Raw genomic sequence first — 24,214 nt, 5'->3', positions numbered from 1 at the left:
ATTATTCTCCCTAACCCACAAGTTCAAGGTCACTCAAGCCCTATTGGCAAGGCAAGGTCTAGGTGTGATCACATCTTGGAGATGTAGTCACATATTGACAAGCCGGAAGAGTTGGGTGTCAAAGTCTTGAGAAAGTTGGTGGTTCAATCAGTTTCTAAGTCACATAGTGAGTTCCTTTGGGACACCTATGAAACAGACTATGACAAGAACCTTAATGATCTTATCTATTTGTTAAGATCAACTTCCTTAAAAATTGATGGACATTGACAATAGTGACATAGGAAATCCAGAAAAGCATTCTCTTCCCAATGGAAAGGGATCGGCCATAGTCAACTCGGTTGACCAAATGGTAAAGAGAAAAGCTAAGTCTGTGATAGTCCCGTGTACCATTATCAAAGGGTCCATATGTTTATATTGCCAAAGAAAGGGGCATTGGTTGCGAAGCTGCCAAATTTACCTAAGGATGTTAAAGTCAATAAGTTTGACTCTACTTCAGGTAAAGTCCACTATCTAACTCTGTTAAGTTCTATTCTGAGATTCCTTATACATGATGTGATTGGGTCACATGGTGATGTTTTAAGAATCAAAGAAAAGTGAAGAAACTTAAAGAAAGAATATGTTGAATCTGATCGCATAGATGGATTTCTATCGCGTAGTTTGAAGATCGGATTCTTGAGCTACTTTTTAGGAGTTATGAGATATTGCTTAGGAATAGATAACAACAAGTTTTCATATGGATTTTAATGATAAGTGTTCCGCAAAGTTTTTTAAAATAAAAGGAAAATTTTGATTTTATTTATTTTAAAATATCCTTACAATGGCATTTGTGGAAATTTTTGTTTCTTATAAGATTCCATTAATAGCAAGAGTGGAAGTATGAAATTGATTCTTTCATTTATGGTAATGTCTAAATTTACCAAATAAGGAAAGATTCTCATCACCCAAGTTTCAATTGAACCGGAACTTGGGATCATGCAATTTGTATAGCATGATGAATGAGAACTTTAAAGTATTGGAAAATTAAGACGAATTACTTTTCACACGGATGTGTGAGTCAAGTAATGGACTAAGGGATCGAGTACATAGTCTTGTGCACTGATTAAGTCCACCACAAAAGATTGATAAGATTATTCGTCATAGTTTACTAAAGCTCAGTAAATATGATTATACTTACAAGCTTAAGGGTAACTCTGAGACATTGGAAAAAGGTTCCAATGTATGGCAGAGCGAATAAGAAGAATCAACTTAGGCATAAGGATAAAAGTTTCTCAAATCTGAAAAGATGGGAGAGTACTTTAGTATCAGTTCTGTGATCATTTTGATGATTAAGAAACCATAGCACAATTAGTTCTCTAAGGAAATCTTAGTGCATTCTTATGACTAAGAAGAGGAACTTGAATTGTTGAAGTGGTTAAATCAAGATGATGAGTCATACTTCGTTCCAATACAAGTCTTAGAGTCATACTCCAAGATTGTAACATGAGTGACATGTCTCAAAGAAGGTTTAAAACACTTATCAAATGTAAGAGTAAAAGTTTTCTACTCTTGTACATTTGAAATTTGTAAGTTGTGATGTTTTGAATAAAACAAATACCAACTTAGGCCAATTGTGTGAAGTGTTTGTCTTGATTAGAATCCGCACTATCTCTTGGATGTTTGACAAGGGAGTCTTATATGTCAAGAGGACAGTGGGAGTCTTAAAGGTCTTGAATGTCTCAAGAACTAATCAAGAATAAAACCTGAAGTTCTTCACTAGCACACGACTTGAGGTTTATAACCTATCGTGTTGACATATTCTGTGCCCATTCCAGTTAAAGTTGGCTTTGCATATGAGTTCTTAGAGTTCTCAATTTGTTGCACAACAACTTGGAAGCAATGGCAGGCCCTTAAGCTGCCGGGTGGCAAGAAATTAAGATTGAGTTCAGTCCATATGAGTTTGGATTTGTCATTATCCTTGCCTTGTGACTATGGTTTTGACAATTCACATGGATAAGAACACACACACCATTAAATCTAAGTGTCATAAGCTTTCTCTCTGATTCATGAAAATGATGGTGAGGAAACACTTTCACTAAGTAGATTTTAGCTAGATAGCAATTGTAATATTTACATTCTCAAAGTCGTTAGTGGAGCGTGTGTGGTTAACCGGCACACTAACCTGGACTTGTGAGAAGTGGCAAAAAGGTCTAACAATTATGATTATGGCATCCCTCTTCATAATTGTTTAGATACACAAGTGTGCTATCTAAGGGAAGGTGTATGATTTTGATAAAGTCTTATCAAAACAATCTAGCATCAGAAATCTGAACTTTGGTAAGAAAGTCAATGAAGTATTGATTTCTAGAAGTCCACCTGATTTCTGAGTACATGTCAAAGCTAGTGGGAGCATAAGTGTTATGCTAATAATCATGATGTTAGTGGGAGCATGACAATTATGATAAGTATTGAAAGCTGGCAATTTTAATTATAGAAAACAAAAGGTTTCAATTGGGAAAAGTTGTTTTGCTATAATTAAAGGAGAGGAAATTATACTTCATCTCAAATCTATAAGCTTAGATCGTGAGGTTTTAATCCTTTAGTCAAGGATATATATATATATATATATATATATATATATATATATATATATATATATATATATATATATATATATATATATATATATATGAATTTCATGTTGGAATGGTTCAACATAAGGAAATTTTGTATATGGGTCCATTATTTGCGTTCTAAAATTCTATTATGATTACGGCATCCCTTTTCATAATCTGAATTATAAGAACATGGCAAATAGAAATGGAAATGTTATAGCAAAAGATTGGTTTAGTCTTTATGTGAGACATCATGAATCGTGTCCCATATGCTTCGGATATAGGATCGATTACATCTGCTATATTCATCCATTCTAAAATTTTCCCAAATGCCTGGGGCATTAAGAAGTGAAAAGGTTTAGAACTGGATGTGACTAAAAAGGATTAAATAGTTGTCGAGGACAATCTAAGGTTTACCAAAGATGGGATGCTCAAGGACAGTTGGAAGTATAGTGATAATTCTGGAAGGACCATATTGACATAGTCTGTAAGGAGGCAACTCTTGTTCAGAAGTGATAGTCAAAATGGAATCTGGAAATGTTTCAAAGTTAGAATTTTCAATCTGTTTAAGATTAGGAAACTTAATGCAATAAGGATGTTTCCAAGGAGCTGATCTCCTTTGGAATACTCTGTAATGATTGTTGTCAAGTCTTTCTAACTTTGTGCATAATCGTTACAAGAGGATCAATGCATATAAGTTTAGAATCTAACAGATTTCAGTAAATCACATGAATTTGGAATTCTTGTATTTGCAGTAAGGATTTGGGAGTGTGAAAAGAGAATTATTGAAGTTATGTTCAATGGATCTAGTGTGTAACATCCCGAAATATCAAGAGTATAGTTGAAGAGCAAAAAGAGTAAGTTGTGGAAGAGTGACTCGACGAGTCCATGGATGGACTCGGCGAGTAGAGTCGCGACTGGGTCACGTGTTAAGTAGCCGACTCGGCGAGTCGGTAAGGAGGACTCGGCGAGTAGGCGCTGAGTGGAGAAAACCCTAATTCCCGGGGTTGAGCCCTATATAAAGAACATTATGTTTTCCTCCCAGCCTCTTTATCACCCCTTGAGCCCCAGAAAACCCTAAATCGCGGAGAAGCACCATTGTTGAGTGGATTGGAGCTTGGAGAAGTAATTATTGAAGGAATTTTGAGAGATTGAAGGCTTGGAGCAAGGGGCTTTGCTTGGAATCGAATTGCATTGCAGATTGGGCATCCATTGGAGGTAATTTCTCGTTCTTGGGCTATTGTTATGTTATTTCTTCATTTTGGGGTTTGTGGGAACTTGTCTATGGGTGGAATTGGAAGTCTAGAGGTTAGATCTGAGGTTGCTACCTCAGATCTAGAATAGAGAAGAATCAGAGAGCATGAAAGTTCTCGTGTTGGAGTGTTTAGTGAAGCTTACATGTCCCAAACCCTAAACCATTATGCAAATAGCCTAGATCTCATTGGATTCACGTAAAGTTTGCCACTTTATGTGATAAAGGGGTTGTAGGAAGCTAGATCTATGTTTTGGATCAATTGCATGGCTTGGAGTGTTTCTGTATGGATTCAGACAAGTGGTACTCGGCGAGTCACCTGAGTGTACTCGACGAGTTGTTTGAAGATGAGCTAGGACTCGGCTAGTTGGAAGAACAACTCGGCGAGTTGGATGAAGATGGCCTGGAACTCGGCGAGTTGCATGAACAACTCGGCGAGTAGGTTGAAGATAGCCATAGACTTGGCGAGTCTGTTCTTGGACTCGGCGAGTCTTGTCGAAGAGTTCCGATATTCTCTGGTTGAGTCGAGAATTGGTAAGTCAAGGGATGACTCGGTGAGTTGTGTGCGAGAGGACTCTGAAGTTGTGGGACTCGGCGAGTCTCGGGGTGACTCGGCGAGTTAGGTCGCGGATTGAGTAAAGTTCTGAGTATGGAAACTCGACGAGTCATCGGGTTGACTCGGCGAGTAGGGTCAGTCAGGCGTTGACTTGACCTTGTCTTTGACCAAGGGTTGACCAGTGGTTTCCAGGGTTATTTTGGTAATTGTTGATTATTGTTTGAGTTCAGTGCATTGGTGGCTGTCCAGAGGAGGAGATCGTATCAGTGATCGGAGCAGCTTGAGTTGTCTGTTCAGTCGGCAGTTTCGAGGTGAGTTATCCTCACTATATCTATAGGGTCTACGGCACCAAGGCCGACCCCTTTATCGGATGGAAATCCAAGTAGTTTTTGTTGTTATGATATTGCGGAATATGGGCCAGAAGGCATTACGTTATTGGCCGGAAGGCATTATATGTTATGGGCCGGAAGGCATTATATGTTGTGGGCCGGAAGGCATTATATGTTGTGGGCCGGAAGGCATTGCGATGTGGACCGGAAGGTCATGGCCTAGAAAGGCGTATGTGTGTAATTAGTATGTTGATTGATTCTTATGGTGATGTTATGCTAGTGACCGGTTAGTCCGGTATCTTGGTTAGGGTAATGATATGTTATGTGATCTGTTGATCGATTCGTTGACTGTGATCTGTTGAATGATTATATGTTATGTGCACAGTTGTTTGGTCTGGGGATTTGACCCGATATGTAAGGTTGTTCTATGTTCTGTTATGTTATGTATGTTGTTATGTTATAGGCCGGAAGGCGATGTGTTATGGGCCGGAAGGCAATATGTTATGGGCCGGAAGGCGATATGTTTTGGACCGGAAGGTCGTGGCCTGGAAGGGCGTATTTGTGGTGGGTATTTTTGGGGGTATCTCACTAAGCTTTCGGGCTTACAGGTGTGGTTTTATGTTTTCAGGTTCTCAGGAGTCTGTGGCAAGGCAAAGGCGTGATCGTACCGTTCCCCGCGTTGGTGTTTTATGATTTGAACCTGGGAAAAATACTCTGTTAAATAATGTGTTGAAAACCTTTTTGTAACAATGTTATTAAAATGAGTGGTTTTTGAAAAGTTTTAATTGTTTTGGAATTTTGGTCGTTACAAGTTGGTATCAGAGCCTTGGTTTGAGTGAATTGGAGGAACACTCGTGTAACTCCAGTCTCAAATCGAGGAAGGTTTTAAAAGAGAAATTAAAATGGTTTTCAAATTAAGTAAAAGGGGGACGCGGAGGTACGATCAGCCGGAGCCAGTAAGTAACCCCAAATTTACCATTCATGACACTTGTTTTATGGAGCTTTGATAGAACAGCATGCTAGAGTTAGGCTAGGGATCTTCAGGAATTCATGATGATGTTGCCTTATTTGTGATGCCTGTAGCCTAAGGTCCCTTATGTGAGATTCTCAGTGTTCCTCTAGTGGTGAGGGTGGATAGTTGTTATGCATGTTTCTCTAGGGTATTGTGGTAGTACTTCATACAAATATGGATAGGTGTGGAAGGTAGTATGGGCCCGTACTACTGAAAGCACAGGACCCATACGCGTATCAGGGAAACCATGATCTCTAGGGTTGGGTTGCGAGAGTTGGATCCCAGGATTGTAGGAAGTGTTTGAGATTTGGTATGGTGTTTTTCAGTATGGAGATTCCGAGGCATGATGAGAGTGGATCCGGATCAGGATCGGGAGCTGGAGAGAGAGTTCCGGGTGGATCGGTGCCGTCTGAGGTTATCGATCAGATGAGCACGAGCGAGTTGGATGCGAGGATTCGCGAGATCCTGCATGATGAGGTTGCTGCATTGTTCCAGGCTGAGTTGTCGGAACTGTTTGGGTCGATCAAGACCGCCATGGTTGAGTATTTTGATGAGCGCTATGCGACTCTCGTGGAGACGGCTGCCGCGGTGGCTACAGTGGCTGTAGCAACGGCAGGGGGAGGAACTGATAGGGATTTTCAGTATCAGGACTTCGATAATACGGAGCCCCCCACCTTCGATGGAGTTCAGGACCCGATTGTTGCTATGAGGTGGTTATCGGACGTGGAGGGGTGTTTCTTCACGTGTTTATGCCCTGCTGATAAGAGGGTGGGGTGTGCTCTGAACCTGTTGAGGCTCGGGGCGAAGGATTGGTGGAGATTGACCACAGGGTCATATTCAGATGCGCAGAGGGCTGCGGTATCATGGGATCAGTTCCGAGAGATGTTCATCACTCGCTACGTTCCGCAGGATGAGAGGGCGATGTTTTGCCCTGAGTTCGCTTCGGAGCAGGCTCAGATGTCCCGATATCTGAGCACGCTCAAGGAGGATATCAGACAGTTCGTGTCCGCGCAGAGGTGCGAGATCTTGTTGGAGTTGCAGGAGGCCGCCATGCGGCGTGAGTTAGAGGTTGAGTTGCAGTTGCGTGAGCTGAGGCAGGCTCCGATGCAGTCGCAGCCGGTGCCGAAACGGTCCAGGACCATTGATGTTAGAGTGGGGGATCGGAGCGGCCACACTTGTGGGAAGTGTGGGAGGGGTCACGCCAGAGTTTGTTGGTCCGGTGGTGCATGCCGCAAGTGCGGAAAGGAGGGGCACTATGCGCGGGATTGTCGGCAGTCAGTGCCGATTCGGGATTTGAGGATTTGTTATCATTGTCGTCAGGTTGGACATTTGAGGGTCAACTGTCCATAGCTTTCTGCAGGACCAGTGCAGGCTCCAGCACCGGCCACTTTGAGGATTTCAGGTGGAGGTCAGGATGGAGTGGAGCCCCCAAGGGCTTAGAGTCGTGCTTTTCAGCTTGCAGCGGAGGAGGTCTAAGTAGTGCCGGGTGCAGCTGCAGGTATGTTTCTTTCTTGTCGCCTTGTGGAATTATGATTATTATGGAGTATCATTTATCTGTTAGTCCCGTTAGGGAGTTTTCTTTTGGTATCCGTTGTTTCTTGAGGGCTTGGCATGATTATGGGTTTGTGTTTCGGGTTTTCGTTTTGGTATCCGTTGTTCTCTGAAGGTTTGGTATGGTTATAGTTTGGTGTTTTGTGCTGGTATCTTTGTGCGGTTTTTGATGCGGTATTCGTCATTTTGCGGGTTGTGGTTGGTTATGGGTTATCGTTTTGGGGATTTCTTTGGTTATCGTTCGTGAGGGTTATTAGTGGAGATGCGGCATTGGGTTGGATGTCGGGCAGCATCTACATTCATGGAAGGGATAATTGGAGATCGGATTCTCGGTGAGCAGATTGATCAGCGAGGAGATGTGTTTTGCTGAGGGTTACTTATGCTTGTGGGAAGCAGTCAGTGTGTAAGTGTTCTCTTTGTGCGGGGTTGTTCTGGAAGGTCGTTAATGGCGACCGGTGGTTGTTAGTCAGTGCTTTAAGTGGGGGAGAATTGGAGAATTCTCCGGGAGATCGATGAGTATCTGAGGGTGCTTAGCTGTTGGGATTCAGCAGTGTTCTGTCAGCCCTGAGTATAGGCTGATAGGAGCGAGTGTCGGGCATGCGGGGCGGGATACAGACCTAGGGCATTTGATTGTGGAGGCCTGGAAGCAGGCCGGGATCAAGTTTGAGTGGGTAACCGGGGTTATGTGATCAGAGTATCTGTATGCTTTATGTACGTGATGTGTTGTACTGCATTAATTCTATGGGATTTATGCTGTGCATGTTTATAGAGTTGGAACCGGAAGGTTCCTAGAGTTAGAACCTGAGGGTTCACAGAGTGTGGGTGTACGGACCCACAGAGATATAGCCTCGAGTGGCTAATATGTGTTATGTGAGTCGGTCCAGTCATGCTGGAGAATCTGTTGGTATTGTTGGATCAGTTTGAGATTTTGTATTGTGTATGTTGCAGTGTGATTGCATTCGAAGGTCTGGCCCCGGGTAGTGATCTTGTTTAAGCGAGGAAGTGCATGGGCTTGAGAGTCCCTGCGAGGAGAGTCAGGGTAAGTGTGGGATGGTTAGCGGTCACGCTAAGGGTGGTGTAGCGTCGGGTGAGCGCCGTGGCATTTGTCGGAGTGACATTGTGACCGGGTGGATTCCTTGGTAAAGGAAGAGAAAGAGGTAAGAGGCGTGTAACTCCGAGAGGGAGTGCAAGTTCACGGAAATGAAAGCGGTAGAGCAGAGTTATGATTAGAGCAATTCGAGTATGGTTACTGAGCAGCGTGTTTGCGGCAGTGGATTAGAAGCTCATCCGGTTTGGAATGTCTGCTGAGGTCGCGGAGGGAAATCCGCAAGTGTAGAGCCAAGAGGCTCGGAAGGGATGCAGGGAGAGAGAGACAGAGAGAGTCTTGAACTCTTAGTGTGATTCTGATCAAGGTATGGGTTGTATATTAGTGGTTCATCCTGGCGGATGTTTGAGGGTATTATCAGTGTATCAGGTTTTCCCAACCTGAGGGTGTTAGAGCTAGTTCAGCATGTGTATGCGGTTGCAAGGGCAGAACTCGTGAGAGTTGCTCTGAGATTGAGAATGGGACTTTCAGTCGTTCCGAAATGGATAGAGTGGGATTCGGATTGGGGATCCGATGGTCCTTGGTTTTCTAACCCTTATGGGTCGAGTGATTGTTGAGATTTGGAGCAGAGTTGCATCTTGGGTAATTCTCGGTTATTGAGAATGATAATCAGGGGTACAGTCGATGTCCGGTTCGAGACGGTGGTCAGGACACCGTGAAGGAGGGGAACGTGTGTTCGAGTTTCGATAAGTATGCCTGGAGGGACCTGGCCCGGTTAAGGCTAGGTGGAGCGTTATGGGAGTATCCTTGGAGTTGAGTTGCTGTAGGCTTCGAGGGCAAAGCCTAATATAAGTGGGGGAGAATTGTAACATCCCGAAATATCAAGAGTAGAGTTGAAGGGCTAAAAGAGTAAGTTGTGGAAGAGTGACTCGGCGAGTCCATGGATGGTATGACTAGTGTTTTGAAAACATAGTGTACATGCTTGGAGCATGGGACAACTATTGTTTTAAATTCAAGAATAAAGTTGATAGCTGAAACAGTATACAATGAATAATGTGTAATCATATGGTGATAAATAAAAGGTGTTTTATTTATGTTCATAGGTTTTGATACCATATTGGATTCAATTATTATTGTGTTTCACTTTCCATGTTTTGACTTCCCGAATAAACTGGGTTATTCTTCCGGAATGACTAAGTTATTCAAACCATCCACATTCGGTCATATGTTGGAAGTAGATATGAATTAAGACTGTCATGGGTTGGCTTGTAGAAGTATAAGGTGTTGGACAAAGGGCTACAACACTCATGAGTGCTCATAAGTTCTGAGTATTGGATTCAACCCGCGCTCATTGGAATCACTTCATGGATTTTATCACGAGTGATCATGAGACGATAATATCTTATATTCTTCAAACCTAGAGATATGAGTTGTTACTATGAGTTGGTTGTACATTGATTGCATGAAAACGCATTTGGTAACTCAGTGCTATAAAACGTGCCTTTGTGTATGATTCAACAAGTAGTAGAACAAGCCATATGAGTCGAAGTTTATCCATTCCTTTTACCTTCGGGATAAAAGCGATATCTGTGGGGCCCTCAATGATTTAATGATGACAAATGGAAGTGCTCGGCCGGGCCAGGACTATTTTGATTTGTTCAATTAGTCAGTCATCATAAATCGGAAATCGGGAAACAACAAATGGACAGATAGGATGATTATAATCCATGTCTCAGTCTATATGATATCTAGAATGGAGGAATATATGATCCCTTATCTAATGGACAATTCATTGACAAAGGTCAGAGTTCATATACAAGGTCAAAGTTCGACAGAAGCTTTTGAGAGCTACGATTGCCAGTCGGTTCCTGAAGTCATACGCAATAATAGTTTTAGACTTATCCAAGTGGGAGACTGTTGGATCAATGTCTAAGTCCATAACTATAATTGGTAAGACTTGACCCGACCCGGCATGGTCCATTTGGGTTGCATGGCATCATGCATTTGGATAGACTATAATGAGAGAAATAAGACACTTACGGTTATTAATATATTATAAGTTCAAGTATATTAATAATAAGAATAACAAGATTATTTAATTAGTATTGATCAAGAATGAATCTAGGATTAATTAAGTGATCAAAAGAAGACTAATTAAATATATGGGTTGATGGTGTAAATCATCCATACTTATATAGTGGGCTAATGCTCCATGGATTATCTAGTTGGGCTAAAACCCATATGATGCTCCATGGATGCTCCATGGTGTATTTATACCCATGGATCATGGAAATGAAAAGCCATGTCAATTAGGGTTTACATTGTGTAACCCTAACTATATATGCATCTTATTCTTGATCAAAATCGGTCACTAGAGAGAGTAAGAAAGGGCTAGCCAATTTTCGTGAAGTGTAGAATTCTCTCAAGTTATTCCAAGTGTATTTGGTGTTGTGTGAACCATTTGAGGTGTCACACTTGGGGCACTTGGCACTCAAGCTTCATGAAGACTTTCTACTTGAAAGAGGTATGTATTCTATCTTGTTATATTCATTATTTTATATGCTAGATTAGGATAATACCTTGGATGTTCATATTTGTATATATAATAGAGAAAACATAGATCCAAGGAATTTAGGGTTGCATGTACACTTAGGAGTGTTAGAATGCTCAAAACCCAAAACATTCGACCTTAGGGAAGATGACACGTGTGAATCTTGTTTACTTGGAAAGATGACCAAGTCACCCTTCACTGGCACATATGAGAGGGGTGAGGGTTTATTGGATGTCATACATACCGATGTGTGTGGGCCCTTTAGATCTACCACAAAGGATAGGAACCGCTTCTATGTGACTTTCACTGATGATTATAGTAGATATGGGTATATCTACTTAATCAAGCACAAGTCAGAAACGTTTGAAAAGTTCAAAGAATTCAAACATGAAGTGGATAATCAATTGGGCAGGAAAATCAAGATGCTTCGATCCGATCGAGGAGGAGAGTACCTAAGTCTTGAATTCCATGACTATCTCAAGGAATGCGGAATAGTTTCGCAATTGACACCACCTAGGACACCGTAGTTGAATGGTGTGGCAGAAAGGCGTAATCAAACCCTGTTAGACATGGTTCGTTCTATGATGAGTCGTGCTTCACTAACTATCTCATTCTGGGGGTATGCCATAGAGACTGCCGCCCATATCCTTAATCGAGTCCCTACAAAGAAGGTTGCCAAAACTCCACATGAGATGTGGACAGGGAAAGCTCCCTTGTTGGCACATATCAAGATTTGGGGTTGTGAGGTTTTTGTAAGACGAGAGACTCACGACAAGCTCGAACCTCGTAGTGAGCGACGTATGTTCATCGGCTACCCGCATAAATCCTTTGGATATCTCTTATATATACCGAGTGACAATGTTGTCTTCGTTGCGAGGAGAGGGGTTTTCCGAGAGCGAGAACTCATAAGCCAAGGAGACAGTGGGAGGCAAATCGATCTTGAAGAGATTCAAGAGTCGAGTGATGAAGGAACCTCTAACGCTGGCGCTCAACCCGAGGAGGAAACTCCGGTTGAACCAATTGACGAGTCCTTACCTATTAGACGTTTCGAAAGAGTTAGAGTTCAACCCCAGTTATATGGCTTTCATATTACTACCGAAGGGTATACATATATTAGTGACAGTACACTAGTAAATCTAGATGAACCTAACAACTATAAGGAAGCCATGGCAGGCCCGAAGTCTGCTAAATGGAAAGAGGCAATGGAAAGCAAGATTCAGTCCATGTATGACAACCAAGTTTGGAATTTGGTTGACAATGTGCCCGGACGTAAGACAATTGGGTGCAAATGGATCTTAAAGAAGAAGACCGACGTGGATGGGAATGTGCACACGTATAAGGCACGACTAGTGGCAAAGGGCTTTACTCAAACTCCTGGAGTTGACTCTGATATGACCTTCTCACCAGTCACTAAGATAAAATCTATTAGGGTGATGCTAGCCATTGTTGCATTTCATGATTACGAGATATGGAAGATGGATGTCAAGACCGCTTTCCTTAATGGGAAGTTAGCTGAGGATGTTTACATGGCTCAGCCAGAGGGTATTGTTGATCCGTAGCATTCCAATAGAGTGTACAAGCTTGAGAAGTCCATTTATGGACTTAAGCAAGCGTCTCGCAGATGGAATCTTTGCTTCGATAAGAAAGTCAAAGAGTTTGGATTTGTACGAAGTGAGATGAATCATGTGTATATGTCAAGGCCAGTGGGAGTATAGTTAGCTTCCTCGTTTTGTATGTTGATGACATAGTGCTCATAGGAAATGACGTCCTGACCTTGCAGGAGGTTAAATCCTGGCTCGGAAAGTGCTTCGCTATGAAGGACCTCGGAGAGGCTTCCTATATTTTGGGAATAAGAATAATGAGAGAAAGAAGTAAGATACTGATAGGACTTAGTCAGAATACTTACTTAGATAAAGTACTAAAATGTTTTAGTATGGAAAACTCGAAGAAGGGAGAACTACCGATACAAATTAATGCCAAGTTGAGTAAGACTCAAAGTCCAAGTACCGAAGCCGAGATAGCTGAGATGAGCCGAGTACCATACGCTTCCGCAGTTGGCTCAATCATGTATGCTATGACTTGTACTCGCCCTGATGTGGCCTTTGCTTTGAGAATGGTCAGTAGATATCAAGGGAACCCTAGCAGAGCTCATTGGATTGCAGTCCAGAATATACTTAAGTACCTTCGGAGGACCAAGGAATGGTTCTTAGTCCTTGGAGGGAGTGATGACTTAAAGGTGCAAGGGTATAGTGACGCCAGCTTCCAGACCGACAAGGAAAACTACCATTCGCAGTCGGGCTAGATCTTTACCCTTAATGGAGGAGCATCGACTTGGAAAAGTTCCAAACAAGAGAACATAGTTGATTCAACGTGTGAATCAGAATACATTGCAGCGAGCGAAGCGTCAAAGGAGGTGATGTGGTTGAAGAACTTCATTGGTGACCTTGGAGTTGTGCCTGCTATAAAAGAGCCTATGGAAATTTTCTGTGATAATGAAGGAGCGGTTGCCTTGACCAAGGAACCAAGGGATCATGGTAGATCTCGACATATCGACAGAAAATATCACTTTATTAGACATCGAGTAGAAGAAGGACACCTCGTAGTGAAGAGGGTATCGTCAGAGGATAACCCAACAGAGCCGCATACGAAGGGACTGTGTAGGGTTAAATATTTGCAGCACGCTAGGAGCATTGGGCTGAAAGACGATACTAGTTTAGATTAGATAGTTTTGAAACATGAAATAGATAAATGTAATTGAAATTTGAATGATTAAATAAAAGAGTATTATTTATAAGTAAAGTTACTGTCTTATGTTAATTGTTTAACTATTGTTTCGTTTTGCATGTTTCGACTTCCTGAATAATTAAGTTATTAAGAATAATGGAATTATTCGAATGGTCCACAATCGTTCATATGTTGGAAGTAGGTATGAATGAAGATTGTCATGAATTGGTGTGTAGATTGTCTAAAAGAGTATTAGACATAACAAAGGTTTGCTACAACGTTCATGAGTGCTTATAAACAAGTTTTAAGCATTGGAATAAACATGCGCTTGCTGGAATCACTTTATGGAATGTGACACAAGTGATCGCAAGACGATAATATCATATGGTCTTAAAACCAAGATATATGGTTTGTTATTTATTAATTGGTTGTGTATTGATAATGCGAAACCACATCAATAAATTGATGTCATAAAACGCATTGTTGTGTATAGTTGACAAGTAAATAGTAAATGCATATAAGTCGAAGTTTATCTGTTACTTTCATTCTAAGAGAATAAAAGTGATATCTTGGCCACTCGATGATTTGATTTGATTTATGTGTCGGGCCCGGTCAGGACTGAATTGATGTGTTCAATTGAGTTCTATTTCAAATGAATCTGAGATCAAGAAACCAAATGTTGGACAATAAGTTCCATAAAAATGTCAGCATAATATCTAAACAGAGGACTGTATGATCCCTTATCCAAAGGACAGTACATTGATAAGATCAGAGTTGACAGCGTCTTGGAGAGCTACGATTGCTAATCGGTTTTTGTTTGCATATATAGTTGCTAGACTTATCCAAGTGGGAGACTGTTGGATTAGTGTCTAAGGCTGTAACTATATTTAGTAAGTACTTAACCCGGTTGAGCATGGTCCTTTTGGGTTTCCTTCACCATAGCAACTTGATAGGATGATTTGTTAAGAGAGGAGAAATATTATTGTTAATATATTATGAGAATAATATATTAAAGGATTAATAATATTATTTGATTAATATAAGTTATATATTAATTAAGAATTAATTAGGTGACTTAAAGAGGTTAATTGAATAAAGGGGCATAAATTGTCAAATGTGTGATAGTTGTGTTTTGGGCTATGTATCCTTATAGATAATGGGGTGGACGAAATTTAGGGTTTAGAAACCTCAAAATCGTCCAAGCCTAATATCTAGGAGGATCTTGGATTGCTTAGGGCCTAAGTTATTCAATTAGGGTTAAAGGTCAAGCCCTAGTATCCCATAGTAAAAATAGACCCCTAGGGTGAGGGAAATTGGCACTCATGCAAGGCAAGAAACCCTAGGGCAGATTTCTCACCCTCCTTCCTCTCTCTCTCAAATCCTCTTCTTGCTAGTTGGTGTTTGTAAGCCATTAGAGCAGTGACAATTGTGACTCTAAGCTCCAAGAAGAAGAAGTATCAAACAAGCAACTCAAGGTATTCTTCTAGATCTGTTTTTCATATGTTATGAATTGTTTGTTTACACTAGATCTATGAATGAAAGTCTTGAATACATGCATGTTCAATTAGAGAAACCTAGATCCAAGCAATTAGGGGTTGCATTTGCACATAGGAAAGTTCTTATGGCTCAAACCCATCAATTATTAATCTCATCAACACTTTCATTTTTAGTTGACAATACCGCCCTCGAAATGATAAATTTTGAATCGGCACCATGGGATTGCAAAGAAGGAAATATTGCATCAATCAGAGCGTCCACTGATTTAGTTTTATCAGTGTATCGAATGGACATGTTATCAGGTATACGAATATAAGAATCATCCAATGTTTCCTCCTTTCCATCACCGACTCGTAATAAAAAATTAGAAAACCATGGGTCATTTACCGCTCTCATGTTGATATTTAATCGAATCCTTTTAACGGAAGCCCATAGAGGTAACATTCGTAACCTAGAGTCGACAATTTGTGCTCGAGTGCCTCGTCTCACGACTGACAACACTTGTCTAAAGTCACCTCCCATAACCATTATCATTCCACCAAAAGGGAGCTTCTCATCTGTGATGTCTTGCATTGTCCGATCAACTGGTTCTATTGCCTTCCTCTTAGCCATTGCTGCTTCATCCCATATGATTACCTTTGCCTCGTGAAGTATCTGAACCTTCCCACTTTGTTTAGTGATCTTGCACATCAAGTTATTATCAAGATTGAGGGGAATTCCAAATCGTGAATGAGCTGTTCTCCCTCCTGGCATGTGGTTAGCCGCAACACCTGACGTGGCAGTTGCAAGTGCAATAAGACCACGGGCACAAATATTGGCCAACAAAGCTTTGTACAAAAATGTCTTTTCAATTCCACTAGGACCATCTATGAAGAACACACCCGGAATATTTTTATCCACATGCCTCATTATCTCATCATATGCAAACTTATGGTTTGGATTGAGAGAGTCTCGTGCATGTAAGTCTTCATATTCCACATTTATAGAGTATTCTTCTTGCACCTCACGATAGCCTCTTGATTGTAAATTGATGTGTGCACTGACATTTGGACGGTCGTAATCACTAACCTTTTTACTCAAAGATTCTAGGAAGACTCTAATGTCGATGAGGACCATATTTTTCACTCGTTTGGCACATCCATATTGTTTCTTATAATCTTCAAAAAGAGAATCATAATGGTCATCCGATAACTTGCGAACATTTCTTGGTTCACAAAAAATCAGCATCGTCGCAACTAACCTTCTAAGTGCACTGGGAAATTGAAATAAGGAAGTATCTACAAGACATTGTGATAAATTATCATCAGTCTCTATTAAACATCTTTCGAGAACTGCTTTTCGAAATGTAGGGTGTAATACACCATTGGCTGTGTATAAATCTTCAAAGCAGGTAGGCCCAGTGATATGACATAAAAGCATGCGTAGGTAGCATCTCTCTCCTTCAGCTGGATAAGCATAAACAAGTCGACCAATCATTGATTTATGTTACCTGGTCCTCCAATAATGATTGCTTCGATTCCATGTAAAATGTTTGGGAAAATCCTTATACAAATATTTTCTCGCATTGGAATCTTCTTTATTCTTCTTTAAAAATGTCGTCAACATTGAATTTTTTTTCCTTCTCCCTATCAATAATGTCTTCCATTCTGTCACCGTCTTTGAACCTAACCAACTGTTGATTCGGGAGATGTATTTTCAAGGCCATCACACAAGGTTGGATTTTTGAAAGAGGAAAGCTAAAAACTCGTCATAATGCCTCAGGAGGGGACACATAATGTGCGCCTTGAAACTTTCATATCTCATTAATAACAACATTTTCTTGGTCTTTATCAATATGGATAACTTGTTTGTCATGGCCCTTATAAACATATTTGAAGAGGTACTTCACAGACTTTATACTCGAACAAACCTCAACGTTGATATGACAATTAAACATCATTAAAAACTTTGGGTTGTATGGAGCCACCCATCTGTTATCCAATGATGTATTTCTTACAGTCACCTCAATTCCATTATTTCTCCTTCTATATAATGGATATGAGTCGTCTCCTTGTGATGTCTTTTCATTGAATTGCCTAGGATATCTAAAACGACATATTTTTGGCACACCCTGCATACATGGAATTTTTTCTCGTAAGCTACCACAAGGACCGTGCATCATGTGACTTTTGACAAGATCATGCATTTTAGGAAACCTTATTGGGTCGGGAATTTCCACACCCACAAGTTTTTCATAATCATCTGGATTATTCATCTTATATCTAGGTGTCATTATTAAGAGGAAATGTGCATGTGACAATCCACGCTTTTGAAACTCTATCACATACACATATGACCCCACCACACCGATTATATATCTCTGGAATAACTGTACCTTGAGATCCTCTAACTTAGCATTAAAAAACTCTTGCAACAAGGTCCGGTCGATCTTGAGCTGACTGTCCAGGCAATAACTCATCATCGATTTCTTTCCATTCTAGGTTGCACGTCATTGTAAGAAATATATCAGGCCTCCCATCATCTTGAACTAAAGCCATGGCATCCCGAAATCTTCGATGCATGTCACGTGGACCTCCAATGAAACTTGCAGGTAACACAACTCTCTGTCCAACCCTACTTGGTTGAGCCTAACCGGCATTGAAGCAATCAACAACGCCCTGGCGTAAATCGGCTCTAATTTTGCTTTGGTTCTTTTCAACAAAAACCAAACGTGTAGTCTTAATCTTTATATAGGTATCTACTTCAAACTGCTAGAACAATCTCCCTCCCATCAAAATCACATTATCATTCGACCGTATCTGGAACTTGTAACAATAGTATTCCCGCATACTTACAGTATTTCTGCCTTTTTTGAAGTAGATCCTATGATATCATAATTTATGTGAAAAATATAAATTTAATATCCAAATATTTAAGGCAATATATGTTACATATTTTAAATATGTAAAAAAATGTTAAAGGCGTACCTTCTGAACCTTCATCATTGTCTTCATTGTCAATATTAATTTCATCCATGGCGACCCCATATCTTGGTATTTTACGATGCCATCTAGACTTGCCATTGGGAAAGAATAAAGAATACGACAAAGGATCATAACAACCAAAGTAAGTTTGAATTTCAGTACTATAGTTAGATCTCCCACAAACAATAATACTTCTTTTATATGCAGTGATGTTGTCATTTCCTTCAACCCAAATACCAGCAACCTATGTAAAGTTGTAGTTCAATATGGTGATTAATATGATATGTATAATAATAAATATGACACATTTAATTTTAAAATGAATAAAGATAAATGTTAATATTCACACCCCAGATGTGGTCGGCTTATTGTACACCCTTTGGTCAAGTTCCACCGATGCATTCAAAGTCACTCTATAATTATCAAGCGGTCCTAAATCAGAAAGCTGTTTAAACGTTCTAACGTACAGATTCGAAGCTAGAAAACGTGTTAGTTTTTGGATGATTCTACTATCAACTTTCTTCAAGGAGGATCTCTGTGATATTTCAGCTTCACCGTCATAAAAATACAGTTGTAAATAATTCGATTTTCCATCGCTTGAAATTAACCGATTGATATTATGATAGAGTGTTCCGTGCGCACAAAAAGTGTAAACTCCAGAAGTCATATTGGCCAATTCTTTATCCATCTTTACGCCCAGTGATGTGAAAGAAAAGTTTGAGTTATACGCCCTTATATTGTACCTGAAGCTTTCTTCTAGCTGCTCTTGCCTTGTGAAGAGTTGGTGCAATTCTGTGGCAATAGGGGAGTGTGCCAGTTTTGTATTCCCGCTCATTCAACAAAAGGTAGGGAATTCATATTGTAGTCACTTTGCTCCACAATAAACACAAGGGTTTTGAGCCTTTAATATACGATGTTCCATACGGATATTTTTGTAAACAAAATCATATGGATCTTCCTGAAAGGCGTATACTCTTCTTTTTGTCAACATAGTTTGTTCCTTTCTTCGTTGATAATATTCTTTATTATAAATACTCATTCTCTGAGCAACACTTATAACACTCACAAAGGAATCTTCGTTGATATTTTTTTCGTTTGTCTCCATTGTAGTGCAACTTGTGAATGTTGTAAGTTGAGTACATTGTAGTGCAACTTGTGAGTGTTGTAAGTTGAGTACATCCTTCTCATTTTGTTTTTCTCTTTTAATATAATAGAAACAATTTAATATTTAGATGACCTATTTGCTAGGTTTATATATCTTTATTTCGAACTTATCATATGAATGAATTTAATTGTAAAATAGTTTTGGTTATATAAAATTATAAAAGACATTTTTTTATATAACTTACTCATGAAATAAGAAGTTTTTGACGATTTAATATACCATATAGGATTCACTTAGTATTTATTATATCACCGGCAAGACTTCTTGATGTTATCAATATTATGAAAACTAATTTTAATAATTTTCTTTGGACTTAAAAGACTATAATAGTATCAAACAATTAAGTAAAAAAAGAATTAGAGAGGTTACACCTACAGGAAATTAAACAAATAATTGACAATCATTGTGATGGATTGTGTTTCAATTGGCCGGGGTTTGTAAATTGTAATCAAAAGCACTGTGCAAAGAATCTTGATTATTATTGCTTGTGTTTGGTGATATATACTTTTGATTAAAAATACGTTTATTATAAGAGAAATATATCTTTTTGGAGAAAGGAAGCATTTCAAAATAATTTAAGTATTTGTTACCAATCATTTGAGATTCTTAGAAAATGAATTAACTTCTGCGAATTTATATGCCTTATGTTATTAATAATATGTATTTAGACCACATTTATTGAAGAATTTTGATAACCAGATCATAAAGATGACATATTAGGATGAAACAGAAGAAAATTTGGGACTTATTTGGGAGAAAAACTTGTGTTCATCGTCTTTGTCATCTCTTATCTTACCACATAGGGACAAAGCAACATAGGGACAAACGTGATACAAAGGAAAAGTCAATGTCTCTTTGAAGCTTCCTAGTAAATTACACTTAACTATGAATGATAGATATGTATCAAAGTACTTTATACCATTCATGAACAACAATCTATTGAATTGATAATCAAACAAACAAGCATGATGCAAACAACAAAAACTAAACCTCATCCTGAATGCAATTTATAAAAAACAATCTTCACATGCTTACACCAAATTCGATCTAGTAAAGTAGAAGAAGTAAAGAAGACAGAAGACAGAAGACAGAAGAAGACTCATCAAACAGATAGAAGAAATAAAGAAAACCTGAATTCGTGTCACGAAATGTAATCCAATGCAATGAAGTAATCTTCTTATTCCGGATTCCTTGTTGGTGAATTGTGATGTGAAAGTAAAAAATAAGAACATAATATATTAGATTTGTAAACAGAATAATGTATCATATGATGTATTTTTAGATATTACTAATCACTCAAAAGTCATACTAAATATATTTTAAATCATACCATAAATACTTAATGTCAAAAATCATACCAAAAATATTTTAAATCATACCATAAATACTAACTGTAAAAAGTCATACCAAAAATACTTTAAATCATACCATAAATACTAACTGTCAAAAATTATACCAAAATTAATAATATTTTCTTTCAAATAATATCATACTAAAAATAAAATATATATATATATATATATATATTAGAAGCAGAAAATTACTGTAAATGTTAGTAAAACTTACAAATAAAAATAATTCCTTCTAGTTATTTTAAATCCAGGAAGGAATGGAAATTAACAAAATGGAAGGAATCAGAATTCAAATGCCTTTGGGAATGCTCAATTCCATTCCATTCTTCCGATTCCATCATACCAAACAAAACAAAATAATTCTTAATGTAAAAAAATAACTCGATAATAACTGTAATAAAAATAAAGATATTACCAGGACTTCAAATTTTACCACATTAGGGGACTCCTTGCTAGATAGAAACTCTTTGACATCATCTTCTTGAATTTTATGCAATATCGAAGTCTTCTTAGTTCCCTGCAAAATCAACTATTTTAAGACACAACTGTAAAGTCTCCACCATGTTTTAATATCTTGCTCCGTGAACAATTATAAATTTCAAATGTAAATGTTGTTACTTTTTATAAAGAAATGTAAGAGAAGTTTTTTTTTCAAGAATATCAGCCTATAAAAAAGGGTAAAGATTTTCCATAGTAAAAGAAGAAATCAAGAAAATTCACAGTTTTTTAATTTTGTGAAAGTAGGTAGCTTTCACAAACCTTTCCAGGATGAAGGTAAAGATTTATACCTTTTTCTGTTCTTCAACGTTGGCTTTGATCAAAGAATACATTGCAACACCAACAATGGCGATTGCAGTCCTAATTCCGGTTTGTGTTGAAATCCTATTCCCAACAATTTGAAAATATCAGAAAAAGAAACAAAAAATCCGGATTGTTTTTCAATCAAACATGGTGTATTTGTAATGTAGATCAATTACCAAATACAATGATGGAGAAACCAATCACGAACACACGCTTCAACACGTTTCCTACAGCGTGCGTAAGTGGCGCAATCCTCTCTAAAGTGTTGGTTGCAATCTTGACACACAAGGAAAACAAATAATTAGTCACCCAAAACCCTAATAATGATAATTGACATTCGAATTATATGTTTTTTTACCTGGTTGTATAGATGATAGAACATTCTTATCCAGAACAAATCGGATACGAACTTAACCATTCCAACTTCTGCTATCGCGTCCCTAAACCCGTATTGCATCAATTTAGGTCCTTCTATCTAAAAAAGAAAAAAAAACACAAAAAATTCCCAATTCTTAAATCAAGAAAAGAAGAAAACGAATCAAGAAAAGAAGAAAACGAATATGAAAAACTTAATAAGCTATCTTACAAGTATTGCTGGCGTGAGGCAAAATAAAAGTGCGATTATCAAAATGTAAGCATACACATTCGTGCTATCCATACCTATCTGTCAAATAAAAACCAAACGGATTTATAATTGGTTAATATTCGAGATAATTCGCTGATTATAATTAACACAATATCGATGTTGCCATGGCTTTCTTTGAATATATGCTTCTGTAAGTGAAAGAAATGTTAGAAATCATGGCGCTTGTGAATCCAAGCCAGTTGAATGAAAGTTCGGTCAATGAGGCCATTGATACAACTAAAACATTTATGTCATTAAATCATTAAAATTTATAATTCTTTTCATTAAAGTTTATTAAATAAAATGATAATAGTAAAAAAAAGATATACCAATCACAACAGGGGCCAACGACAGCCATAGTGAAAAGGGAATCTAGTGCCTTAAAACAAACTGAGAAGCTGCAGCACTGAAGAATGGCTCCAAAGCTGTTCACAGTCATACCAGTGAATCCCCATCCAACGAAATTTCTGACACTGAATCCCCACCTTCATCATGGCTTTCGTCTAAAAAATCACGAAATTTCCAAGATAATCTCCTTTTCGTTCCTTCTCAAGAACAGACTGGCACTAATCACTACTACAGAGTATTGAAATGATACAACATAAATTTTGGTAAATGGTAATGATACCTGATAGATCTTTCCAGTGGTTATGTTGTTATCTCTAGTAAGCCTCACGTCTAAGAAGCGTTCATAATTACCCAAATCTAGGTCGACCTATCAAAACATCAACATAAAATTCAGGTAATAGAATATGCTATACCAGCAGGAGCTGAGGAGAACAATCGAAATCACAGGCTCTAAGATAGAGAGACGAAGGTCGAAGAAAAGTCCTCAGTCGTAGCTAGAAGAGTTAGGGCTTTTTCTTGTTTATGGTGTGCGATGTCTGGTGGCGATGGAGGGGATACTCTAGGGCTAGGGCTTGCAGTTAATAGTGTCCAATGGTGGCAGCGAGATATAGTTAGGGTTTCTAGGTAGAAGCGTTGATGCTGATGACGACTGAAGGTAACGACAACGTCGGCAGGGTGGCGATAGCGACGACTATAGGAGGGTGGTGGTAATGGAAGCATATCGGAGATTGAAGAAATTGAGGAGGTAGACGGAATAGAGGGTATTAGGGTTTTCCACGAGAAGCTATGATTGTACATTACAATGATATGTGTGTATACGTATACATTGTAAGCTTAATAGATTGTACATGGTGTTATAAAATGTATGGCAATATGTTTAATAATGAAGTTAAGATAAATGAAAGAACCTATAAATTTATGTCAAGTGGCATGCAAGGGTCCGGTTAGTTATTACAGCAAAGGAAAAATAGAATTAACCTAAATTTATGAAAATGAATACCTACAAAGCTATAAATATATAGAACCAAATCAAAACCCAATTGAAGAGCATATGAATCTACACCCAGCCTCCGCACTATATATAATATATATATATATATATATATATATATATATATATATATATATATATATATATATATATATATATAGTTAGGTTCAAATGTTTTCACTATCTGTTGTGTGCCTGTATGATTGATTCTGGACCAATCATTTTAGTTATTTTAAGAAAATAATTAATGCTTATTAAATGTTGAAGATGTAATTAATACCTATTATATCTTCAACATGTAATATGCATTAATTACTTTCTTAAAATAACTAAAATGATTGGTCCAAAATCAGTCATACATGCACAAAATAGATAGTGAAAACAAAATAACCTAACCCTATATATATATATATATATATATATATATATATATATATATATATATATATATATATATGATTTTGTGTGTATAAGCATAAAACATCCAATGAAATTATAAAGTCATTGCCAAGAAATGATATATGTAGGTGCATGTTTCTACTATTGTTGTGTTGAAATAAGTTCAACGTAAATAATCCAAGAAATGCACACAAAATTAAATAACTCAATTCACCTTATTGATATTAGTTGTGACATAATATTAAAAAATTTAGATATCAGTTTACGTATGATTTTTTTCAAGTTTTCATGAGATATATAGAATGTAAAGTGATATAAATTGTTCATGTATGTTCCACAACATATTGGTAGTCTTACAATTGTGAGTGTCGTATCACCTCCTGGAGGTGATTTCTTGAAGCTTGTTACATTGGCTACCCTCAACATTGTTCATGTATTTTATTTGTAATTTTTTATATACTT

The 24,214-nt window shown here is 38.2% G+C and overlaps 1 protein-coding gene and 1 pseudogene across 1 annotated transcript; both read right to left on the bottom strand.

Moving 5' to 3' along the window:
- Nucleotides 1-15,246: 15,246 nt before the first annotated feature.
- Nucleotides 15,247-16,584, bottom strand: LOC111916534 (ATP-dependent DNA helicase PIF1-like). The gene has a single exon (XM_023912197.1). It carries the CDS (start codon nt 16,582-16,584, stop codon nt 15,247-15,249), a length of 1,338 nt encoding a protein of 445 aa, XP_023767965.1.
- Nucleotides 16,585-21,202: 4,618 nt separating this feature from the next.
- Nucleotides 21,203-22,508, bottom strand: LOC111916533 (triose phosphate/phosphate translocator, chloroplastic-like; annotated as a pseudogene).
- Nucleotides 22,509-24,214: the final 1,706 nt, after the last annotated feature.

Source organism: Lactuca sativa, chromosome 5 (assembly GCF_002870075.4).
Source record: "Lactuca sativa cultivar Salinas chromosome 5, Lsat_Salinas_v11, whole genome shotgun sequence".
Classification (NCBI taxonomy): Eukaryota; Viridiplantae; Streptophyta; class Magnoliopsida; order Asterales; family Asteraceae; genus Lactuca; species Lactuca sativa.
The sequence above is the reverse complement of the archived record's forward strand: the minus strand, read 5'-3'. Positions and strand labels throughout refer to the sequence as shown.